The sequence below is a fragment of the Martes martes genome (genome assembly GCF_963455335.1).
Source record: "Martes martes genome assembly, chromosome: 15".
In the NCBI taxonomy this organism is placed as follows: Eukaryota; Metazoa; Chordata; class Mammalia; order Carnivora; family Mustelidae; genus Martes; species Martes martes.
Genome location: NC_137903.1, coordinates 68,918,765 through 68,943,084, shown reverse-complemented (window position 1 = coordinate 68,943,084; position 24,320 = coordinate 68,918,765). Strand labels below are relative to the sequence as shown.

General features: G+C 44.3%; 2 protein-coding genes across 7 annotated transcripts in view; one reads left to right on the top strand and one right to left on the bottom strand.

The window, feature by feature from the left end:
* MPC2 (mitochondrial pyruvate carrier 2) overlaps positions 1–3,289 on the bottom strand; it is a 29,345-nt gene extending 26,056 nt beyond the window's left edge. The window contains exon 1 of the mRNA XM_080824129.1: positions 2,931–3,289. Within this exon, the coding sequence (XP_080680255.1) occupies positions 2,931–3,039 (109 nt within the window). The 5' untranslated portion in view covers positions 3,040–3,289. The remainder of the gene's footprint in view (positions 1–2,930) is intronic.
* A 562-nt stretch (positions 3,290–3,851) lies between these two features.
* DCAF6 (DDB1 and CUL4 associated factor 6) overlaps positions 3,852–24,320 on the top strand; it is a 142,823-nt gene continuing 122,354 nt past the window's right edge. For all 6 annotated transcript variants that reach the window (XM_080824067.1, XM_080824066.1, XM_080824065.1 and 3 more), the window contains exons 1-2: positions 3,852–4,206; positions 23,332–23,393. In XM_080824067.1, the coding sequence (XP_080680193.1) occupies positions 4,110–4,206; positions 23,332–23,393 (159 nt within the window). In that variant the 5' untranslated portion in view covers positions 3,852–4,109. The remainder of the gene's footprint in view (positions 4,207–23,331; positions 23,394–24,320) is intronic.

Here is a 24,320-nt window from a genome sequence, read left to right as displayed (position 1 = left end):
GCAGCTTTCAAATATATAACACAGTATTAACTACAGTCACCACGTTTACATTATATCCCCAAAACTTGTTTATAACAGGAAGTTTATACCTTGAGAACACCTTTTAGGATAGTTTTTGGATTCTTTAGAGCTGTGGTCTCCTAACTACTTTTGAACATTGGACCCTATCATTTAAAAAACCTTTTTTTGAGCATGTATCTCCTACATAAATATTGTATGTATTTATACGCTATATATATAACTTACACAAATGTGTATATGTATATATGTTGACTCCACAGAACTCTCAATTGTGTTCTATATAACTATATATATAACTATGCTGATTTACTCTTGTAAGATATATGCAGAAAATGTAAAAGGATAAAATAATAGTAAGCATTAATAGAATGCTGTATTGTTTTCTTCCTACATTCAATGTTTCATTTTGTGCATACTTTGAGACAATTCACCCCATCTGGGGACTCAAAAATACAAAGGAATGACACTCCTTCACTAATAATGTTTTTTCCCCCGACTAAGCTTTTAAGTAAACACTGGTCATCATGACTTCAAGGTCATTTTTCTGACAAATGCCTGGAGTAGAGCTATGCAGCTCGTTCATGCAGAGTCACATACTTTCAGTCAGGTGGTGATGGTGAAGAGTGACATACCTTATGAGAACCGAGTTTGCTAGGACACACATTTGATTGGGTTGGAACTCTATTCTTACTCTATAAAGGTAGATCACAATATGCCAGGAACAACACATACATGAATGATGAAGGCTGCAGGTCTAACTATAATATATATCATTACGATATAGTAATATAGAATAGTACCATAATTCTAATATAAATCTATATAAAGACACATTCTTGTTTCCTGACTAGACATTCTGCCAGTGATAAAATTAAATCTCAGATATTTAGAATCTGCAATGTATGATATCCAACTATTAATATCCTAGCGTTGCATATCATTGTAAAAAACCTCCAGGATGTGAATGTAATCTAAGGTTTAAATGAGGATTCAGTAAGATACTATTATGCAAAATAGTACGTAAAAACCTTGCGTAGTCACTATGATGACTGTAGGAGAATAATCAGTGTTTCCTCAGATTTTATTCAATACTGATGGATCGACAGTTATGTTTTTCATGCTTTTCCATTTTTCATGGGTGTGCCTCCAACTTTTTAATCAGAAATACTTCTGAATAATAGATATTCTTACTATGTATATTGGTTAAAATCTTAGAAGGGAGGGAACCAACATTTTTTGAGTCTAAGTGCAAACACTTTGCTAAATGTTTTAATTAATTAACTTATTTAAAGATTTTATTTATTTGTCAGAGAGAGACACAGCGAGAGAAGGAACACAAGCAGGGGGAGTGGGAGAAGCAGCAGACTTCCCACCCAGCAGGGAGCTCAACATGGGGCAGATCCCACCTGGGATCACCATCCAAGCCAAAGTTTGATGCTTGACAACTGGGCCACCCAGGCTCCCCCGCTAAAGGTTCTGAAGCCATCATATCTTTTACTTTTCACAACAATCCTTAAATGATAATTATTACCTCCATTTTACAGACCAAAAAATAAGGCTGGGGGCTTCAGGGTCTAGGTCACAGAGCCAAGATTTCGACCTACCTCTGGCTTCAGAGCCAGTTCTCCTCCCCCTACACTGAACATGGAGTGACAGGGACTGCACTAATCCAGGAGTACCCAGATGAGATGCTCAGTCTACAGGCGAAGGCAATTCCTCCTGACTCTGAAAGACGACTAAAGCAGGAACGACAAGTGGTTAGAGCCGAGGCCCCGGAAAAGACCCTACAGAACCACCCTTTGCTTCTGCACCTGAGCAGTTGAAGGCTGCTCCTCCTTTGCCCTCCTCTGCCTTACCCTGCAGCCCAAACACGAGGCTTAAGAGGGTCAAAGTTGACCGCACAGAATGCAGTCGACTCTCACAGCCAGATTACTGCAGAAGCATTGCTCAATCCTCCCTCCTGCAAAACCCGTCACAAAACAGAACAATTCCCAAAAATTTAGTTTAAAAAAAACTAAAAGGCAAATAAACTGAATAAGCTTCTTCAGAATTCTCCTTGAACTCTCCTTAAAATTCTGCAACGGTCCCAGCTGCGTCAGGGTGCAGTACACACCCCACACGACCGTCCTGCCCGCCTCGCCGGCGCACCGCAGGGGACACTCCGGGGCGGACGGGCCACCTTCCCGCGGACCCCGACGGCTGAGGGTCTTGACCGCGGCGGCGGAAGCGCAGCTTCTGGGCAGCACGTCTGTCCCCCGCCTCACAGCACGTCTTCCCCGCGCTCCGGCTCGGCAGACCCCACGGCGTCCGGCGCAGCCCCGCCGCGGGCCCCGACCCCGAGCGCGGAGCGGGGCAGACGGGACCTTCCGGGCCTCCCGGGGCCGCCCGCGTCCCACCCACGCGCACGACCGAGCGCTCCCGCCCGCGTCCGGGAAGGACCCACGCGCGGCGCCGCCCACGTCCCACGAAGCGGGTTTGACCGCGACGAACCCATCCAGGGTCTCCCCCAAGGTCACGCCTACGCGCGGAGGCCGCGCGGGACTCGGGCCGGCTGCGTCCCGGGGGGGCCAGGGAGCGCCGGCGCCGCAGCCGTTACACCGGGGCCCGGGGGACGGGACGCGACTGCGGCTCCGGGCCCGGCGCGTCTGCAGGCCTCGGGCCACCGGCGCGACCTTCACCGCAGAGCCGGCGGGCGGCGGGCGGTCCCCGGGGCCCCGTGCGGCCGCGGCAGGGGCGGAGGACCAGCCCGAGGCCCCGCGCGGGAGGGCGCCCGCTCCGACTCCGGCCCACGAGCGACGCGGACGCGGGCGGCGCGCACGACGCCGGCCGCCCCAGCCAGGCGGGCCCCCCGAGGGCAGCGGCTGGGCCTCGGCCGGGAGTGGGAGCGGGAGCGGCGCGGCGCGCGGTACCTGCCGGGTGGTTGTACAGCGGCCTCAGTTTCTCCGGCAGCAGCAGCTCCACCTTGTCCAGGACCCGGTGGTAGGTGGCCCGAAGGCCCCGGGCGCCGGCGGCCGACATCTCTGCGGACCGGCGGGTCGTGGGCGGCCGAGGGGGACAGCGGCCGCGGGCTCCTCCCTGGATGACAGCGAAGGACACGCGTCACTTTCTCCCCAGCGCCTCGCGCCCGCCTCTCGCCCGCGGCGCCCTTCCTGCGGCTCCGGCGGCCGCCTACGAACCGCCGGGTGGCCGGGCCCAGGAAACACGGAGGGGCGGAGGCTCGGCGACGGCCCGCCCCGGGTCCGCCTCCTTCCCTCCCGCCGCCCGGAGTGGGGAGGAGTCATGGCAACAGGTGCCTGAAGGACCGCCTCCCCAAGCCAACCTGACTTCCTAGCGGCAGCGGGCCTGCGCAGACTGAGCGGCCCACGGGGATTGGCCCGCGCCGCGGCGGGGGCGGGGCCCAGCGCGAACGTCCCGTTTCTCCTTCCTGCCCTCGAGGCCATGTTGGAGAAGGGAAAGTGAAGCTGCACAGGTTCTAATCCCTTCGCTCTGATTAAGATAGCCCGTAGTTAACATGGGCTTTTTGGGCCTTCATGCCCCAACTAAAGATGACGGCGCACAACGCTCTTGCTTCCTCCGGGGAGACTCGTGACTGAGAGGCCTCATGTCTCAGCTTCCTCTCTCTCCAGCCCTCGTTCACCCACAGAGAATCAGGGATTTAGAGACAGTGTCCCGAGCCCACTCTTCTCGGGCGAGGGCAGCCGTGGCGTATGGGGGCCTCCGTGCCGGGGGGCGGGGGGGGGCGGGGGTCCGTCCTCTCGCGAGAAAGGCTGGGCGGGCGGGTGCCGAGAACGAGGAGAGGGAGGAGCCGCGGCCGCCTCCGCCTCCTCCTCGCGTCGGAGGGGCCGAGGGAGGGGACTGTTGCTGGTCGCTGGCGTTCGGGCAGTCCGAGGAGGGGAGTATGAGGCGAGCGCCGGCCCGGGCGCGGCCGGGCTTCGGGGCCCAGGGCGCCGCCGCCCTCTGAGCCGCTGCGCCCGCGAGGCCCGGCGCGCGGATGGTGCCGGTGCGGCTCGGCTGCTGAGCCGCGTGTCCCGCCCCTCCCTCCCCTCCCCCACGCGGTGGTCTCCCCTCCGGCCCCGCCCGGCAGAGCCATGTCTCGGGGCGGCTCCTGCCCACACCTGTTGTGGGACGTGAGGAAGCGGTCCCTCGGGCTGGAGGACCCGTCCCGGCTGCGGAGCCGCTACCTGGGTGAGCGGGGGGCCCGGGGGCGGAGGCGCTGAGGTCGCCGCCCGGAGTGGGGGAGGGGGCCGCGCCGCGGGGGCTGTTGGCCGTGGGACGGCGCGTCGGCGGGGGCGCCCGGCGGCCCCGGGGTGCTGGGTGCGCGTCGGCCGGCGGCCCCCGCGCGGGCGTCCTCCCGCGGCCGAGCCCCCCCTTGCGTGCGGCCGGCCGCCGCCCTTGCCGGGTTTTCCTCGGGGGCCGGCGGGCGGCGGACGCTGCTGGCCGGGGGGGTGTGGGGGCGCGTGTGGGGCGGGACTCGGGAGAAGACGCCGCGCCTCCCGAGCGGCTCGGTTCGGAGCCGAAGTTGGCGCCTGTGCTCGCCGCCGGCGCCGTCCGCGCTCCGCCGAAGGACGAAGTTTCTGCCGGCGGGCCCGGGGCGGTGGCGGCCTGCGGGACCGGGCTGCGGGCGGGCTGCGCGCCCACGGCCCGGCGGCGTCCGGCCGGAGCCTCGGAGCGAGAGCGGCGCCCCCCGGCCCCGGCCCCCGCCCCCGGCGCGCTCCGCTCGGCTCCGGCCGCGGGGACGGTGTCGGGTTTCGCGCTCCTCCGCCCGCCCTGCGAAGCGCGCCCGGCGTCCGCGGGTTCCCTGTGGGGCTTCTAAAAACAGCCTCCGGGCGCGGGGGCCGGCGCCGCCCCGTTTGCGTCTCGGCGAGCCCCGGGCCGGGCGGAGCTGCCGAGAGTGCGGAGCCCCGGAGCGGCGGCGTTCGGTGCGGCGCGGCGCGGCTCTTGTTGGAAGGCGGCGCGCGTGGAGCTGGTGCCGGCCGGTCCTGCCCCTTTTCCCGGTGTCGAGGGCTTCGGTTTTGCCTTCGAGTCAGCGAGAGCAGCTGCGACCGCCTCCCACGGGACGGTCCGGGGGTAAGTTGTTGGGAGGCTGAGCGGGCGCTTCGCGGTGGTGGTCGGTGTCTCGGGCGACGCGGCGGGCGTCCCCGCTGCCCGGGCTGGGTGGGGCCGGGGCGGCCGTCCCGCGCCGCCGCCCGCCCGGGCCGCTTCTCCGGTGCGTGGCCTCCGCGTTTCTGCGGGCACACGCGTGTCCACCTGCAGCAGTGCCGCCGCGCGTGAACCTGCGTGGACGCGGCCCTGCTGTGGCCGTGGCGCTGCCGCTTGTCTTTTCCACGTTCGGTCGTGCAGGTCCTCCTGGGCAGTAAGAACAGGCCGGTCCGGTCCTATAATCGGCTGCGTCGTGTCGAAGTGCGGGGCGGCCCTCCCGCGGGCGCGGACTCCCCTCCGCAGAGGGGCCGCGGCTGTTAGCGAGGCTTTGCAGGGACCGTCCTCACGCCACGACAAATGCCCAGAGTGGTCCTGAGTTGTTTTAGAATGAAACCTCTGTACAGAGCAATTTTATACACAACCTAAAATGTGCGATATTTCCTTTAATGTTTGCTGAAAAAGAACTTTGTGTTCGCTTGATGAAACACACTTCAATCCTGCGTTCCACGTGCGCGAGTTCGGTCGGTCCTGCGTCAGTCGGGCAGCTTACGGACTGATTCGTATTTTAACTATTAATTTTTGTTCTGCCTCATTTAGTTCAGCTGTATTTATGACAATTAAAATACGAAACTAGGGGCGCCTGGGTGGCTCAGTGGGTTAGAGCCTCTGCCTTCGGCTCAGGTCATGATCCCAGGGTCCTGGGATCGAGCCCCGCATCGGGCTCTCTGCTCAGCGGGGAGTCTGCTTCCTTCCCTCTCTCTCTGCCTGCCTCTCTGCCTACTTGTGATCTCTGTCTGTCAAATAAATAACTAAAATCTTTAAAATAAATAAATAAATAAATAATGAAATATGACACTACACATTTTCTTTTTTCCCTTCCTCGCTTAACTCCCTAATGGGTGTGGAGTTTGCATTGGGAAGAGGGGTCTGTTGACTTCAGTAGAGTCCGGGTCTTGGCTTCCAGATTTCTGTATCTACATATGCGTATAGAGATACACACCCGAGGCAGTTTTTTTATCTTAGGTAATGCTTTAAATGTGTTAATAATATATAGTTCATAATTAGCATATTCTTGAAACAGCATCCTCTAAAAGTGGTTTTCTAAGTTTTTTTTTTTTTTTTAAGATTTTTTAAAATTTATTTGACAGGCAGAGATCACAAGTAGGGAGAGAGGCAGGTAGAGAGAGGGGGAAGCAGGCTCCTTGCTGAGCAGAGAGCCCAAGCGAGCGGGGCTCGATCCCAGGACCCCGAGATCATGACCCGAGCCAAAGGCAGAGGCTTTAACCCACTGAGTCACCCAGGCGCCCCTCTAAGTATTTGAAAATAGCTTGGGAAGTAATTTCTTGGCCTTAGTAGACCTTCTTTAAACTATTAAGTTCTCTAACTCTTTCACACCAAGAACGCTAATCTTGGCTTACGGTTGGGGAAATAGTAAATTCCACATTAGTAGCGCTTGAATTAATGAATTTTTAAAAAAATAATATTTTGAAGGACTACTACAAAGCCTTTTAAAAAGCCCAAGTTCAGGAGTTTTAGAAAGTAGATCCCTTTTTTATTCTGAGACTTCAAACGTTTTGATTGTTTATTGTAGATTATTATTCCAATTTATTTCCATTATTTGTATTTTTAATAATTAATAACTACTAAATAAATTCACATATAGAATTGACAGGTTTTTCTTGTAACATTGAGATTTCAAATTATTTCACTATAGCATGTGTCTTTCCAATAGTAGTAGTCAAGCTTTGTAGGTGATTTTAAATTTGATTAATTACTGCTTTTCCTCCTATCAAAACTGGAGTTCATAAAACATCTTTTTATATTGTGGGAAAGAAGATAAATAATTTGTCATATGTTATTTTTTAAAATTTTTGAGAGTGAGCATGCACAGGGGTGAAGGGCGGCAGAGGGAGAAGCAGATTCCCCGCTGGGAGGGAGCCTGATGCGGGGCTCCATCCCAGGACCCTGGGACCATGACCTGAGCCGCAGGCAGCCGCTTAACCCACTGAGCTGTCATATGTTATTTGGAAGAAGAAGATACATATGTTCACTTACAGCCTCCAGATTATCAGATTTACCTGAGCCTACAGACTGTTTGCTTTACCATGGATTCAGAGGCTAGGTCAGCTTTTGTAATCTTTATGGGCCAAATGGAAATTCCAGTATAGTATTTATCTTAAAGAGTAATTATCGAAGTCCAGAGTCCGAAACACCTGTAGATTTAAATGTTTCAGTTTTTTAAGATATTGTATAGCTATAGAGTAGTATTTTGGAAATCAGTGATTATTACAGTAACTTACCGGTTATATAGTACTTTTACACATACACACACAGCTTTGTAAATGTGAACATTGCTTGTAAAAGATACTTGTTTCTGTACATTTCCTCTTTCTATTCATATTCCTCTCATTTTAAAGACTTGCTCACAACCTGAATTTATACTTTCTAACCCTTCTACATTAAAAGACAGTAACTGACAAAAGAGTAATGGAAATTTTCTAGGGAGTTGTTTGCCATAACGTATAGTATTTTTTTTGTTTTTGTTTTTAAGATTTTATTTATTTATTTATTTGAGAGAATAAGAGAGAGAGAGAGAGCATGAGAGGGGAGAGAGTCAGAGGGAGCCTGATGCAGGACCCGATCCTGTAACTCCAGGATCATGACCTGAGCAGAAGGCACTCGCTCAACCAAATGAGCCACCCAGGCACAATGTATAGTATGTTTAATATGTAATGTATAGTATGCTTAATATGTATAGTATGTTTATAGTATGTTTAATATAAAATGCTTAAGCTATGATTAGGCAGTGTCCTGGTCAGCTTGGGCTGCTGTGACAAAATAGCATACACTGGGTAGATTATTAACAACAAATTTATTTCTCACAGTTTAGAGGCTGGAGGGCTGAGAGTAGGGTGCTCACATCAGGATCTTGGTCCTGTAAGGAGGGCCTGCTTGCTTCCAGGCGCTAATTCTCTGTGGTTTCTTTTATAAGGGCACTAATCCTAGCCTAACCGCCTCTCAAAAATCCCACCTCCTAATTCTAGCACCCTGGAGGTTAGGATTGCAACGTAGAATTTTTGAAGGGACACAACCATTCATACTATAGCAGGGAGCCAGTGATGCCTTTGCACTGGAGTTGGGAAGTCTATGTCATTTGACTATCGTTTGGAGTTAGTATTTATTGAAATGGATGATTTTGCATTTGGGGTTGTTTTTTTTTTTTTTTTAAAGATCTTACTTATTTATTTTAGAGAGCATGCTGGGGGTGGGGATGGGGGGAGAGAAGGAGGTTGAGAGAATCTCAAGCAGATTGCTGAGCATGGAGCCCAACACATGGCTTGGTCCCACGACCCTAGGTTCACCACCTGAGCTGAAATCAAGAGCTGGATGCTTAGCCGGCTGAGTCACCCAGGTGTCCCACATTTAGATTATCCTTTAGCATATCCTTAATACATGTACATTACCTAGGTCTTCCTAATGTCTTGCCAAGTTACAGTGTATTATAGGAGAGTCTGTGAATTCTAATTATGCTTCCTTGTTAGCTACTAGGGAAAAGTTAGTGAAATATTTGTACTTTGTTTCTTTAGTGTTGAAATCTCAATGGAAGTTGAAAGATGTCTGACTTTAGTAGGGAACAATGACTGTCAAGTATGACAAATACATGTTAGAGAATAAGCTGGTAATTCCTGAAGATAAGACCACTACAGGCATATCGATCATAGCAACTACGGACAGTGAAATGGCTCTACTATGGATTTCATCCCTCCCTGGTATAGGATGGAAATGTTTAGAAGGGACAGCAGCTGCTGGTAACATAGAATTTATATTACGGGTGTGTTTTAGGTCACTATTTCTAAAATGTTTGACCATGATCCACAGTAAAAATACATTTAAATGGCAACTTACGATACACACATATAACTAAAATGAAAGATTCTCCAGGGGGTGGTTAGCCTTACTATTTTGTGTTCTGTGTCGTGTTAGAAATGGTGCTGTTGACATACCAGATTATTTCATGGATCTTAGACTTGAGCTTTGCAAAACTATTCTAGATGGCTTGTATTTTTAATAATTATAATTGTTATTAACCTCAACAGTTAATAGGGAGGGTGAGTTTACCAAGTACTTGCCGTAGATTAAAAAATTTAAAACACTGCTGATGACTAATAAAGAAAATACAAATAATGAAACTTTGTTCATCCTTGGGAAAAATACCTAGAGTATGACCCTTTTAACTTCTTATTTCTTGGGCAATACGTGCAATCGAATTGCTGAGTTGTATAAGTATATTTAACTTTATAAGAAGTTGCTAGACTGCTTTCCAAAGTAGTTGTACCATACTGCATTCCCACCGCACTTGGTATTGTGAGTCTTCCCAATTTTAGCCTTTCTAGATATGTAGGTATAATAATGTCATTATCATTTTAATTTGCATTGGATTTATTCCTAATGATTAATGATGTTGAGTATCTTTTATGGCTTATTTGCCATCTGTATACTTTGGTTAAATAATCAGATTCACCTACTTAGTATTATAAGAATTCTTTCTTTATTCTTGATACAAATCCTTAATCAGATACGTATTTTGCAAATATTTTTCTCCTACTTGGTCTTTTCTTTTTCTTAACAGCAACTTTTATAGTTCATGTTTTATGTGTCCTATTTAGGGATCTTTACCTAATCCAAGGTCACAAAGATTTATACTGTGGTTTTTTTTTTTTTTTTCCCCTAGAAGCTTTCTATTTTTAATCCTTATCTTTAGGTCTATGAATAATTTTGAGTTAGTTTTTATATATGCTGTGAGGTAAGGATCATTTAATTTCTTTGCATATGAATGTGCAGTTGTTCCAGGATCATGTGTGAAAAAACTGTCTTTTCCTCTTTGTTAAAAATTTATTGGCCATATATGTAAATTAATGTCTCCACCACGTTCCATTGATGTGTCTGTCTTTATGCCAGTACTTCTTGTCTTTATAGTGAATATTGAAGTCAGCTTGAAGTATTTTGAACTTAGTTCTTTTTGTTCAAAATTATTTGGGCTATTCTGGGTTCTTTTCTTTCTTTCTTTCTTTTTTTAAATATACTCTACGCCCATCCTGGGGCTTGAACTCAGTACCCAAAGATAAGGAAAGAGTTAAATGTTCTATCGACTAAGCCAGCCAGGTGCCTCTCCTTCCCAAATAAATATTAGAATCAGTTTGTCAGTTTCTGCAAAAAAGGCTGTTGGGGTTTTGGTTGGTATTGTGTTGAATCTATGTTATTTCAGAGAATGGTAGTTTTACAGTATTGAACAACCAACCAATGATGGTCATTTTTGCCTCTCTTGTTATTTGGGTATTCTTTCATTTTTCTGAGCAATGTTTTCTATTTCTCAGTGTACGATCTTACACATATTTTGTTATGTTTATCCTTGTAACATAATGTCTAAATACCATTTTAGATGGTTTTGTTTTTTAATTTCAGTACCCAGTTCATTATGGGTGTGTTAAAATACAGCTGACTTTTTTTTTTATTGGCCTTACATCCTGCAGCTCTACTAAAGCTGCTCGCTTCTTCCTTTCTTCTTCTTCTCCTCTACTTCCTCCTCTTCCTCTTCTCCTCTACTTCCTCCTCTTCCTCTTCTCCCTCTTCTTCCTCATTTTTAAATGTCTTTACCGCTAACGTGAGGCTTGAACTCACAACCCTGAGATCGATAGTTGCGTGTTCTACCAACTAAGCCAGCCACTCACCCCAATCACTTCTTATATTTTTATTTTGCAGATTTAGGGAATTTTTGTGTAGATAATCTCACTGCATATTAAAATAGTCTTGCTTCTTCCTTTTTCACCTGTATTCTATTTTTCTTCTTCTTTTTTCCTTTTTCTTGATTAATTGCACTGTCCAGGATTGTCCCAGAATCTTGAATGGAAGTACTGACAGTGAGCATCCCTGCTTCATTCCTCATCTTGTAAAACATTTCAGTTTTTCACTATTAAATATCTTGTTAACTGTGTGTTTTTTTGTAGATGCCCTTTAAAGAAATTTCCTTCTTTTCTTAGATTGCTGAGAATGTTTGTCATGACTAGCCGTTGAATTTTGTCAGGATTTTTTCCTGCATCTGTTAGGATGATTATATAATTTCCTTGTCATTGATTCTGTTAATTTGGTGTATTTGCATGTTGAATGATTTTTTAAATATTGAGCCAACATCCAATTCCTGGGCTAATACTACTTGGTTATGATAAATTATCCTCTGTGTATTACTGGCTTGAGTTTTGGTAGGAACTTTGTGTCTTTGTTCATAAAAGATCTTAGCTTATAGTTTTCTTTCTTTCTTTTTTTTTTTTTTAAGGTTTTATTTTATTTATTTGACAGAGAGAGAGAGAGAGACAGTGAGAGAGGGAACACAAGCAGGGGGAGTGAGAGAGGGAGAAGGAGGCTTCCTGGGAGCAGGGAGCCCGATGCAGGGCTTGATCCCAGGACCCTGAGATCAGGACCTGAGCCAAAGGAGACGCTTAATGACTGAGCCACCCAGATGCCCCTTACAGTTCTCTTATAACTTACACGTTTATAATTGTAGCTGATAGTTCTGTTTTTGCCTGTTTTTGATACCAGGGTAATGCTGACCTCATAAATGAGTTGGATGTTTCTTTTTTTATAGAAAGGTTGTATAGAATTGAAATTACCTTTTCTTAAACATTTGATATATTTTGTCATTAAAGACTTAGAGCTTGGAGTTTTTCTGTCGGAAGGGTTTTGTTTTTTGTTTTTTGTTTTTTTTGCTTTCTAACTTGGTACTTTAATTTTTTATTTTGAGATAATTGTAGATTCATGATGCAGTTGTAAGAAATAATTTGGAGAGATCCCATGTCCTCTTCAACCAGTGCTGCCAATGGTTATACAACGTACACAAGCTGTATTATACTATCACAACCAGGAAGTTGACATAGATAAATCCATGAACCTTATTCAGTTATATATGTACTTATTTGTGTGTGTGTGTGTGTGTATGCCATGCATTTCAACATTAATTTTAATTTTAATGATTAACATGGGTACCACCACAATTAAGGTAGGCAGTAGTTCGTCACAGTGATCCTTTGTGATACTGTTTTAGAGCCACAGCTACATTCTTGTCTTCCTATTGTTAACCTCTGGCAATTACTAATCTTTCCATGTCTATAATTTTGTCATTTCGAGAGTGTTACATAAATAACATATATGTTAACATTATAAATAACAGCAGGTAACCTTCTGAGATTGGCTTCTTGCATTTGGCATATTTCCCTTAGCGATCAGCCGCTTTGTTGTGTTTTAAAAGCTTATTCTTTGTTATTGCTGGTTAGTGTTTCATGGTATGGATATATGGTCATTTAACCATTCACCTGTTGACAGGTATTTGGATTGTTTCCATTTTTGACTGTCAAGTGTAAAGCTGTTGTGAACATTCAGTTTTGTATGAACATAAGTTTTCACCTTTTGGGGAGAAATGTCTAAGAATTGCAGTTACTGGGCTGTATGGTAAGCACATTGTTTAATTTTCTAAGAAATGCCTTATTCTTTTTCCGGTGCGGCCATCCCATTTTACATACCCATCAACCATGTCTGAGGAATCCAGTTTCTCTGCATCATCTCTTTAAGTATATAGTGGTGACTCATGGTTTTATTTTTTTTATTTTTTTTTTAAAGATTTTATTTATTTATTTGACAGACAGAGATCACAAGTAGACAGGGAGGCAGGCAGAGAGAGAGGGAAGCAGGCTCCCTGCTGAGCAGAGAGCCCGATGTGGGACTCGATCCCAGGACCCCGAGATCATGACCTGAGCCGAAGGCAGCGGCTTAACCCACTGAGCCACCCAGGCGCCCGGTGACTCATGGTTTTAGTTTACATTTCTCAGATGGCTAATGTTGAGCATCTTTTTATGTACTTATTTGCCTTTTTTATATTTTCAGTGAACTGTCTCTTCATGTTTTTTTGCTCATTTTCTGTTTAGATTATTACTGTTCTTTACTACTGAGTTTTGAGCCTTATCCATATAATTCAGGAACTAGTCCTTTGTCAGATGTGCAGTTTGCCTGCTTTTTCTCCCAGTCTGTAGCTTGTTTTCACTGTCCACAGGGGGTCTTTTGCAGAATAAAGGTGGTTAACTTCAGTGTAGTCCAATTTACCAGTTTTTCCTTTTATGGATTTGTGTTTGGTATTAGGTCTGAGAACTCTTAACCTATCCCTAGGTCCTAAAGATGGTCTCCTAGGCTTTCTCCCTTTAATGGTATTTCAGTCCAGGTCCATTTTGTGTTAGTTTTTGTTAGCTTGAAGCGCACTTTTGTGTCTGCGGGTGCTCTGGCACCACTTGTTGAAAGGGAAAAGACCACATTTCCTCCATCGAATTGCTTCTGCACCTTCATTAAAAATCAGTTGGGTGTTTTTGTGTGGATCTAATTCTGTGTTCTCTATTCCCTTTGTAAATACCACACTCTCTTGCTTATTGTAGCTATATAGTAAGTTTTAACATCAGGTTGAGTGATCATTCCCCCCTTAGTTTGTCTTTTTCAAAATTGTCTTAGCTATTCTGTGTCTTGTGTCTTTCCGTATAAATTGTAAGATAGACTTGTCCATATCCCCAAATTACCTTGCTGAGATTTTGATAAGAATTGCATTGGATTTATGTATCAGTTACAGGAGAGCTAACATCTTTCATTGTTTTCAGTCTTCTGATCCATAAATATGGTACACTCTATTAGTTTAGGTTGTTGGTATCTTTCATCAGCATTTTGTATTGATCAGGATATAGATCTTCAACATGCTGTATTTTTTTTTAATTTTTTTAAAGATTTTATTTATTTGACAGAGATCACAAGTAGGCAGAGAGGCAGGCAGAGAGAGAGGGGGAAGCAGACTCCCCACTGAACAGAGAGCCCTATGCGGGGCTCGATCCCAGGAACCTGAGACCATGACCTGAGCCGAAGGCAGATGCTTAACCGACTGAGCCACCCACGTACCCCTCAACATGCTGTATTTATTTCTTTGTACATTTATGTTTAAATATTTAATTTTCTTTGGAGCAATTACAAATGGTGGGTTTTTGTTGTTTTTTTAAGGCATGGGTGGGGAGGGACAAAGGGAGAGTGAGAGAATCTTAATCAGTGTGGAGCCCGTGTCCAGTGTGGAGCCCAATGTGGGGCTCGGTCTCACAACCCTGAGATCATGACTTGAGCCAAAGTCAAGAGTTGAATGCTGAACCGATTGAGCCACCCAGGCACCCCACAGATGGTTTTGTGTTTTAAGTTCAACTTCCAACGTTTGTTGTCAGTATATAAAAATGCAGTTTTGTCTATGTTATGATCTTGTGTCTTGTGACCTTGCTGAATTCACTTACAGTTGTAGGAGGGGTTTTTTGGGTACATTCTTGGGGATTTTTACATGGAAAAAAAATGTCATTTTCCAATAGGAACTATTTTCTTTCTCCCTCTCCAATCTGTATGTCTTTTCTTTTTTTTCTTGCATTATCACATTGGCTAAGACTTCCAGTACAGTCCTGTCTTGTTTTATTGCACTTTGCAGATACTGTATTTTTTTTACAAATTGAAAGTTTGTGGCAACCCTGTGTCAAACACTGGTTTTCTAATACCATTTTTTCCCTTTGTGTCTCTGTGTCACATTTTGGTAATTCTCACAATATTTCAGACTTTTTCATTTTTATAATAATTGTTGTGGTGATCTACAGTCAGTAATCTTTGGTGTTACTATTGTCATTGTTTTGGGGCCCCACAAACTGTGCCCATATAAGACAGTAGACTTAATTGATGAATGTTGTGTGTGTTCTGTCTGCTCCACTGACAACCTGTTCCCCATGTTTCCCTCTTTTGGGGTCTCCCTATTCCCTGAGACACAAAAATATTGAAGTCAGGCCAATTAGTAACTCTACCATGTTCCTTTCAAGTGAAAGAAAGAGTCGCATATCTCTCCCTTTAAATTAAAAGCTAGAAATGATTAAGCTTAGGGCGTCTGGGTGGCTCAGTCTTTGAGCGTCCGACTTCAGCTTGGGTCATGATCCTGGGGTCCTGGGATTGAGTCCCATGTCAGGCTCCCTGCTCGGTGGGAAGCCTGCTTCTCCTCCTCCCACTCCCCCTGCTTGTGTTCCCTCTCTTGCTGTGTCTCTCTCTTTCAAGTAAATAAAATCCTTTAAAAAAAAATGATTAAGCTTAGTGAGGAAGGCATGTTGAAAACAGATAGGCTGAAGGGTGGCCTCTTGTGCCACAGGTAGCCAAGTTGTGAATGCAAAAGAAGAGTTCTTGAAGGAAATTAAAAGTGCTACTCCAGTGAACACATAACTGACTGACAAGAAAGTGAAACAGTCCTGTTGCTGTTATGGAGAAAGGTTTAGTAGTCTGGATAGAAATTCAAACTAGCCACAACGTTCCCTTATGCCAAAGCCTAATTCAGAGCAAGGCCCTAACTCTCTTCAACTGTATGAAGTCTGAGGGAGGTGAGAAACCTGAAAAAGAAAAGTTTGAAGCTGGCAGAGGTTCATTCATAAAGTTTAAGGAAAGGCACCGTCTCCGTAATGTACAAGAGCAAGGTGATACAGCAAGTGCTGATGTAGAAATTGCAGTGTGTTCTCGAGAAGTTCTCACAAGTTAATTAATGGAAGTGGCTACAGTAAATAACAGATTTTCAGTGCAGGTGAAAGCGCATTCTGTTGAATAGTCTTCTGTGAGAAGATGCGATCCAGGACTTGAATAGTTAAAGAAGAGAAGTCAATACCTGTTGGCTTTAAGGCTTCAAAAGACAGGTGGTGACTTTAAGTTGAAGCCAGTGCTCATTTACCATTTTGAAAATCCTAGGGCCTGGGGCGCCTGGCTGGCTCAGTTGTTTAAGCCTCTGCCTTCTGCTCAGGTCATGATCCCGGGGTCCTGGGATCGAGCCCCGCATTGGGCTCCCTGCTCAGCAGTGAGTCTGCTTCTCCCTCTCCCTCTGCCCCCCACTTTGCCTCTGCTCTCTCTGTCAAATAAATAATAAAACTTAAAAAAAAATGGTTAAGAAAAATGAAAATTCCAGGGCCCTAAGAATTATGTTAAATCTATTCTGTCTGTGCTGTATAAATAGAACGGTAAAGCCTGGATGGCAGCACATGTGTTTACAACGTGGTTTACTGAATGTTTTAAGCCCACTGTTGAGACCTGTTGCTCAGGAAAAAAAGGTTCCTTTTAAAATATTTCTGCTCACGACAATGTTCCTGGTCATCCAAGATCTCTGGTGGAGATTTATATCAAGATTACTGTTGTTTTGGGGGCGCTTGGGTGGCTCAGTGGGTTAAGCCTCTGCCTTCGGCTTAGGTCATGGTCTCAGCGTCCTGGGATCAAGCCCCACATCGGGCTCTCTGCTCAGCGGGGAGCCTGCTTCCTCCTCTCTCTCTGCCTGCCTCTCTGCCTGCTTGTGATCTCTGCCTGTCAAATAAATAAATAAAATCTTTAAAAAAAAAATTACTGTGTTTTTTCACCTGCTAACACAACATTCTATAGCCCTTAGACCAAGGATTCATTTCAACTTTCATGTCTTACTATTGAAGAATTAAATTTTGTAAGGCCATAGCTGCCGTAGATTGTGAATCCTCTGATGGATCTGGTCAAAGTAAATTGAAACCCTAGAATGGACTTCCTGTTCTAGATGCGATTAAGAACATTTTTGATTGACAGGAAGAGGTCAAAATGTCATTGTTAACAGGAGTTTGGCAGAAACCGATTCTAAACAGGGACTTTGAGTGGTTCAAGGCTTCAGTGGAGTAGGTACCTGCAGATGTGGTAGAAATAGCAAGAGAACCAGCATGAGACTTGGATGGAGCCTGAAGATGGGACTGAATTGCATCCGTCTCAGGATCAAAATCAAACAAATGAGTTGATTCATATGGATGAGCAAAGAAAGTGTTTCTTGAGATGGAATCTACCCCTGGTGAAGATGCTGTGAGGACTGTTGAAATGATGACAAAGGATTTAGGATATTACATAAGCTTAGTTGATAAAGCAGCAGGAGGGTTTGAAAGGATTGACTGCAGTTTTGAAAAATGATTCCTTATGGGTAAAATGCTATAACAAAATAGTGTCTCATGCTACAGAGAAATTGTGAGAGGAAGAGCCAATTGATAGGAAACCTTCACTGTTGTCTTATTTTAAGTTGTTGCCCAGCCACCCAGTATTCAGCAGCCACCACCCTGGTCTCAGCACTGAGGCAGGACCCTACAGCAGCAAAAAGATTAGGACTTGCTGAAAGTATAGATGACGGTTAGCATTTTTTAGTAAAGTATCATTTAATTAGATCAGGTATGTACGCTGTATTTTTAAACGACGTGCTTTGCACGTTCAACAGACTACAGTATGATGTAGACCTAACTTCTGTGTGCCCTGGGGAATGGAAAAGTTCATTTGACGCACTTTATTGTGATGCGTGCTTTATTGTGGTGTGGAACCAAACCTTCCGTATCTCGGATATATGCGCTATGTTTAGTGATAGTGGTGAGATTGGGCGTCCTTGTATTATTCCTGATATTAACTAGAAAGTTCAGTTTTTCACCATTAAATATACCAGACAGTGTAGGTTCTTTTATAGGCACTTTTTATCAGATTGAGAAAGTATCTCTCTATTCCCTGTTTGCTGAGCGTTTATGAATGGGCTCAATCCAAGAGGCAGAATCATTAGAGGATACACATACATACGTACAAAGATATGTTCCTGATACTTGGTCTTATATTATTGTGGGAACTCATTAAACTGTCTTTGCAAAGTTATTTTCAAAATGTCTGATGCTGGGGCTTGACATCCTTTGGACAGACAATTGGGAAGGGAAGATGGTTGTAAATTGGGAGTGGAAAGGACAAACTTAAACTCATGAGGGGATAGGATCTGTGTTAGTTCTCACTGCCTCCAAACTTATTGATGTTCTGCAGGGATGTTCTGTAGGGGAAGCTAGCACCTTTTGTCACGGAGCAAAACACAATTTCCTCTGTATATTAAGAAGTCAAAGGAGGATTCATGGGCAATTGGGACACTCGTAGGCCTAGTTGTTACTCATTCCAGGAAGGTGAGTCTGCAGATAAGTAACCACACTTGTATAAGCAGCATGAGCTTTTCCAACCTTCTGAAGGTAAAAGTCAGTATGGCTGTTACCTTACTTCCACCCACCAGTCTTGTGCAAAAATGACTGGTGATGCATCCTAAGAAGAAATATTCAGGGAAGGAGTTCTGGGAACATGGTTCGGTGTGAGTTGACACATTTCAATGCCACCACGCTTAATGTTAATTATTTATCAGATGGGAGGAGGTTTCCTGCCTTTCCCTCAAGGATAGGGAATATAAGCTTTTATCCCTTCCTCAGGGCAGTTGCCTTTGCCAGAAATAAGAGTGAGGGTTTCCTTCCTCTCTTAGAGGTAGTAGGCATTTGCCGAGGCCGTTTCTAGCTGGGGTTTCCCCTGTGGCTTAAGCCTTTTGTTTCCCCAGAAAGGTGAGTGGAGTTTCATTCCTGTGTCCTTACCAAAGAGGGACTCTTTCTTGTCTCCTGCCCTATTTTCAGTGTTGTGAGTTCTTGGTGGAAGCTAATGGAAAAGAACTGGTGGCTAAATGAGGACTCTGCCTGTGTCTAGAATCTCAGAGATTCTCAACCATCTTGCTAGCCCACAATTGGTTTTTAAGCATTTGTTAGAATTTCACTATTTTCTTCTTCTTTTTTTTTTTTTTTTAAGGATTTTATTTCTTTTTTTTTGACAGAGATCACAAGTAGGCAGAGAGGCAGGCAGAGAGAGAGGAGGAAGCAGGCTCCCTGCTGAGCAGAGAACCCGATGTGAGAGCAGAGAGCCCGATGTGATGCGGGGCATGGGGCTCGATCCAGGACCCCGGGATCATGACCTGAGCCAAAGGAAGAGGCTTTAACCCACTGAGCCACCCAGGCGCCCCTCTCTATTTTCTTCTTACTTTAATGGAAGTCCTCTCTGTCCTGTGCTCTGTCAAAGATAAACAGTTTTGTGTTCTGTCTCACCTCAAAGGTAGTTTTGTCACCCTTTGATTTTCAGGGCTCCTGGTTAGTTGGTAAGATGCCGTGGGAGCCAGAGAGGAATATCATTTCGAGGAGATAGCAGTCAGCTGTGACAGTTAATACTATGAGGTCATGAAAAATGTGTCTTGAAAGGGCCCATTGGTTTGCTGATAGCCTGTGATTTCTAAGAATAAAATCAATGGGGAAGAGGAAGCTGCAGGGGCAGTGCATGGAAAGACCTAGGGGTGAGCTGGGGACGGCAGCGTGCAGAGATGACTGGGAAGTTTGGCATTAAAGACAAAGTAGCTCAAAGGGACAATAGAGTGAAGTGAAGTAAAAATTTTTGTTAAAGTGCTTTTCCATCTCAGTATCACCAGCCTTACTCTTTTCCCTTAATCAGCTGAACTTACCTCAACTCCTAAATGAGGTCATTAAAAAAAATTGTTTCCTCTCTTTTTGGGCAGTATTAACTTAGAACAATCCCACCTGTACGTACGGAGAGAACTGATTTTAAGTGTATCAGAAATGTGTCAGGCACGTTTCTAAGTTTTGAGTATGCTAATTAATGTACTCCTGACAGTAAGTCTGTTCCCATCAAATGTAAAACTTATACAGATGTAAAGTAAGGCTCTGAGAGGTTAAGTTTTGCCCAGCTTATGCATAGTATGTTCCAAGCTAGGCATTTAAACCTGGTCTGATACTTCTTAGATCAAGCATCTCAGTCTAATAAGGGAGATAGATATGTGAATAAGTTACACAGCTGTTTAATCAGTTATACAGCTATTACAAATGAGCAGTAGCTCTGTGTTGTCCTTGAAAGATGCTCACCCTGTATTACTGAGGGAAAACACATTATAGAACAGAGTGAATACTTCACTGACTCAGCAAATGGGTATCAGATGCTCACTTTGTCCTGGCACTGTTCTAAGCACGTGGAATACTTGGGTGAACAGAAGAGTATTTCCCTTTTTATTGAGCTTAGAGTCTGTTAAGATAGAATAGAAGGTCAAAGCAGTGATAGAGTTGTGAGAGACAGCGTGGGGTGCAAGAAAGACTTGAGAGTAGGAAACCACCGGTATAACTAGATCCATCCGTAACGAGTGTGTAATTGTTGAGAGACAGTCCTCCATGTCTCTCGTATTTGTGCACATTTGTGAGCAGAGGCACTGGCCACTTTGCTCTGGACTGTCTTTTTAGTGATTTATGTATAGGGAACAACTTTGGAAGTTATAATATCTCCCTCCGAAGCAGAGGGCAGATTGATTTATTATACAGTATAATAAAGATACTGTCACTCTTTGGGACACGGGTCAGGCAGGTTTGCTTGGTACTTTATAAAATTTGGGTTCCCTCAGTTCAGAGTTCCCCAGCTGTGATTCAAGCCCACTGCATGTGCAGTATTCACCCAAGCTGCACCCCATTGCGCTGTGGCAATTGGGGGACAAGGAACCAGTGTGAACCTGAAGCTTACGCTGCTTCAGTAGAAAAGTCTTGTGTGCCTAACTTAGGAGTCTTGTGTCTTCTGTTGGCATTCATGAGATGGTGACCAAGTACTTAGCTTACCAGTATCTAGACTTAACAGTTCTTAGTAACAGGTATGAGTTTATTTTTATTTTAACTTTAGTTTCCTGACTTGTTAATTTTAGCCATTCTGACTGGTGTGAGGTGGTATCTCATTGTGGTTTTGACTTGTATTTCCCTGATGCCGAGTGATGTAAAACATTTTTTCATGTGTCTGTTGGCCACCTGAACGTGATCTTTGGAGAAATGTCTATTTCTGTCTTCTGCCCATTTCTTGATTGGATTATTTTTGTTCTGGGTGTTGAGTTTTATAAATTCTTTTTAGATTTTGGATACTAGCCCTTTATCTGATATTTGCAAATATCTTCTTCCATTCTCTTGGTTGTCTTTTGGTTTTGTTGACTGTTTCCTTTGCTGTACAAAAGCTTTTTATCTTGATGAAGTCCCAGTGTTCATTTTTGCCCTTGCTTCCCTTGCCTGTGAGGACATGTCTAGCAAGAAGTGGCTGTGGCTGAAGTCAGAGAAGCCGCTGCCTGTGTTTTCTAGGATATGGATGGATTCCTGTCTCACATATAGGTCTTTCATCCATTTTGAGTCCATTTTTGTGTGTGGTGTAAGAAAATGGTCCAGTTTCATTCTTCTGCATGTGGCTGCCCAAGTTTCCCAACACCATTTGTTGAAGAGACTGTCTTTTTTTCATTGGATATTCTTTCCCGCTTTGTTGAAGATTAGTTGACCGTAGTAAACTTATAGTTCTTTATGGAGATTGTGAGCTCCTATTTTTTGGTAGTGCATTTAATTACTAAAAGGGTGAAGGGGGTTCACACTAGTTTGTTCTAGAAGCACATTTAATGGGGTGTGTAGACAACAGTCATTTTGATCTCCAAAGTCACATGTAGAAATATCATTCAGAAGCTGTTACGTAACTGTCATGTCTCAGTGGGTGTTTTTAGGTGCAGGCTTCATGTGTAAGAGTTCCTGCTAGAAGAATTCACTTTGTCTTCTGATCTCATGTCCCACCACCATTTGTTCTATTTTTGCAGTATGGCTAGAGCCCTGTTTTCAAACATAGATTTTAAAAATTTGGAAAAAAAACTTTTTTTGTGCTGCTGCTTTTTTTTTTTTTAAGAACTTTAATGAATTTTAATTACTGTCATGGTGTTAATTTGAATACTGTTTCTTAACTCTTAATTATAACTCAGTAGGATTGCCAAGCCTGCTGTTGTTGGCCAAAGGGGGGAAAATGTAATGTTATCTGTTTACTACAGTTAGCATCTTTTTAAAACTGAAAATCAGAATTGAGAAGTTAATTATATAAAGTACAATCAGTTCAATAAATAGTGAATTTCCTTTTTTTTTTTTTTTTTAAGATATTATTTATTTGAGAGAGAGCCTGTAAGAGAGAGAGCACGAGCAGGGGGAGGGGTAGTCAGAGAGGGAGAAGCTGACTCCCCACCGAAAAGGGAGCCTGATGCCGGACTCAATCCCGGGACCCTAGGATCGTGACCTGAGCCAAAGGGAGATGCTTAACTGACTGAGCCACCCAGGTGCCCTGAAAACACTGAATTTTTGTTGGTTGTTTTATTCCAGTATATTCAGGAACCATAGAGCATTCCTCCACACACAAAAAGGAAAATATTCTGTAACCCTCATGTTCATCCTTTACCTAGCCAGCTTACCATTTATAAGCAAGGAGAGAGAAGGAAGACCGTGATCTTTATGTGGAGTGGCAAGAAAATATAAGAAACAGAGAAATCTGTCCCTTGTGACAGGATACAGAGAGCACAGTCCAATTTAATTTTATTTGAGATCTCATCAGCCTGATTACTTAGCTAATTATCGTTCTTTGTCATATATTCAGCTTCTTTTCATTACAGCTTCTGAATAAACATGAAGCTTGTTGGTTCTTCTTTGGTAAAGATGATTTCATTTTTTAAAGGGAAACATATTTCTCTTTTTCAAAGGGATTTGTTCAATTTTTGCAGTATTGTTCTGCTACTGATGGACATTTAGGGTGATTTTATTTTATATTTTGCTGCCATTTGTCATCATTATAAGATGAACTGTAAAATACTTCAACATTTCTGAAATTGAGATGTGTTCAAAAATAGGTGATATCTTATAAAACACTGTTTGCCAACCTGTTTAAGATTTAAAACCCCAGTCCTTAAAACACCTCCAGTCCTTTCTTAGCTCCTTTCTCCGCTTTATTTTTCCATATAATACTGTGACCAGGTGACAGGTTGTTTACTGTCTTTCAGAAAGCTCATTAGAGTGCAGGGATCTTTATCTGTTTACTTCACCACGGTGTGCCTAACTCCTAGAGCACCACCTGGAGTGGAGTGAGTTTTCAATATATTTGTTGAACGAATGGTTGAATGGAGGGAATATTTGAATGATTACTGTGGTCAGACACTGTCCTTGAATGTCTTAATCCTCACAAACGAGTAACTACACGAGGTCGGTAACAACTACCTAAAGAAATGAGGGCCGAGTAGGTCTATCTCCCCCAGTATTACTCAGCCTGTAAGTGCAGGAGTAGAAATGAAGAGTTTGCTTATGCTGGATCCTGGGCTTTTCATTTCATTGTCACACTCTCATCAACAAAAATGACTTATGATTCATTTAGTTCTTTCTTTTTAAACAGGAAGAAGAGAATTTATCCAAAGACTGAAACTTGAAGCAACCCTGAATGTACATGATGGCTGTGTAAGTAATGATTAATTCTCAACTATGAAAGACTTTAATACCAAGTGCTCAAATACTTGATGAAATGCCCCGTCCTCCCAGAACAGTTTATGTCTAACTGTAATCAGATATAAAGAGAATAAAGTTTTACATTAAAACATAAAGAAATAGGGGTGCCTGGGTGGCTCAGTGGGTTAAGCCTCTGCCTTCGGCTCAGGTCATGGTCTCAGGGTCCTGGGATCGAGCCCCGCATTGGGCTTTCTGCTCAGCAGGGAGCCTGATTCCTCCCCCACCCTCTGCCTACTCGTGATCTCTGTCTGTCAAATAAATAAATAAAATCTTTAAAAAAAAAAAAAACCTAAAGAAGTATATTTTGAATTTAGAAAAACATATGAGTTTTTTTTTTTTTTAAAGCAGAGATAATTTTCTAATATTATTAAAAGGCTTCGAAGAAAAAAAAAGGGCATCTCTTTCAGTCTACTAATACTGCTTTTGTGGAGGTTACTAATGATTACTTGTGCTACTTCTTAGGGAACTTAGACATTAATTGAACACATTTGTTTTTGGAATGTTTTTTCTCTTGGTTTCGTTACTACCACACTCTCTTGGTTCTCTTTGTATCTCGCTGACTCGCTGCATCTTCTCTGTCTTCTTAGCGGACTCCTCCACTTCCTGACCTTTGATGTTGGATGTTTCGAGACTTGGTCCTGGCTCCTCCACCCTGTTTTCACTTCACTTTTCTAAGATTTGCTCCCCTGTCCCGTGGCTGGGAGACACGCCTTCCGTCTGCTCATTTCTCCCCAGAACTCCAGGTTCACGTGTCCAGCTCTCTGTTTCACATTCCCAGCTGAATGTCTGACCGCATCCTGAATTTAGCAGGGCCAAAACAGAATCCTTTCCTTTTAATTTCTGTTAGGAAAATTTCAGACATACTTTTCATATACTTGT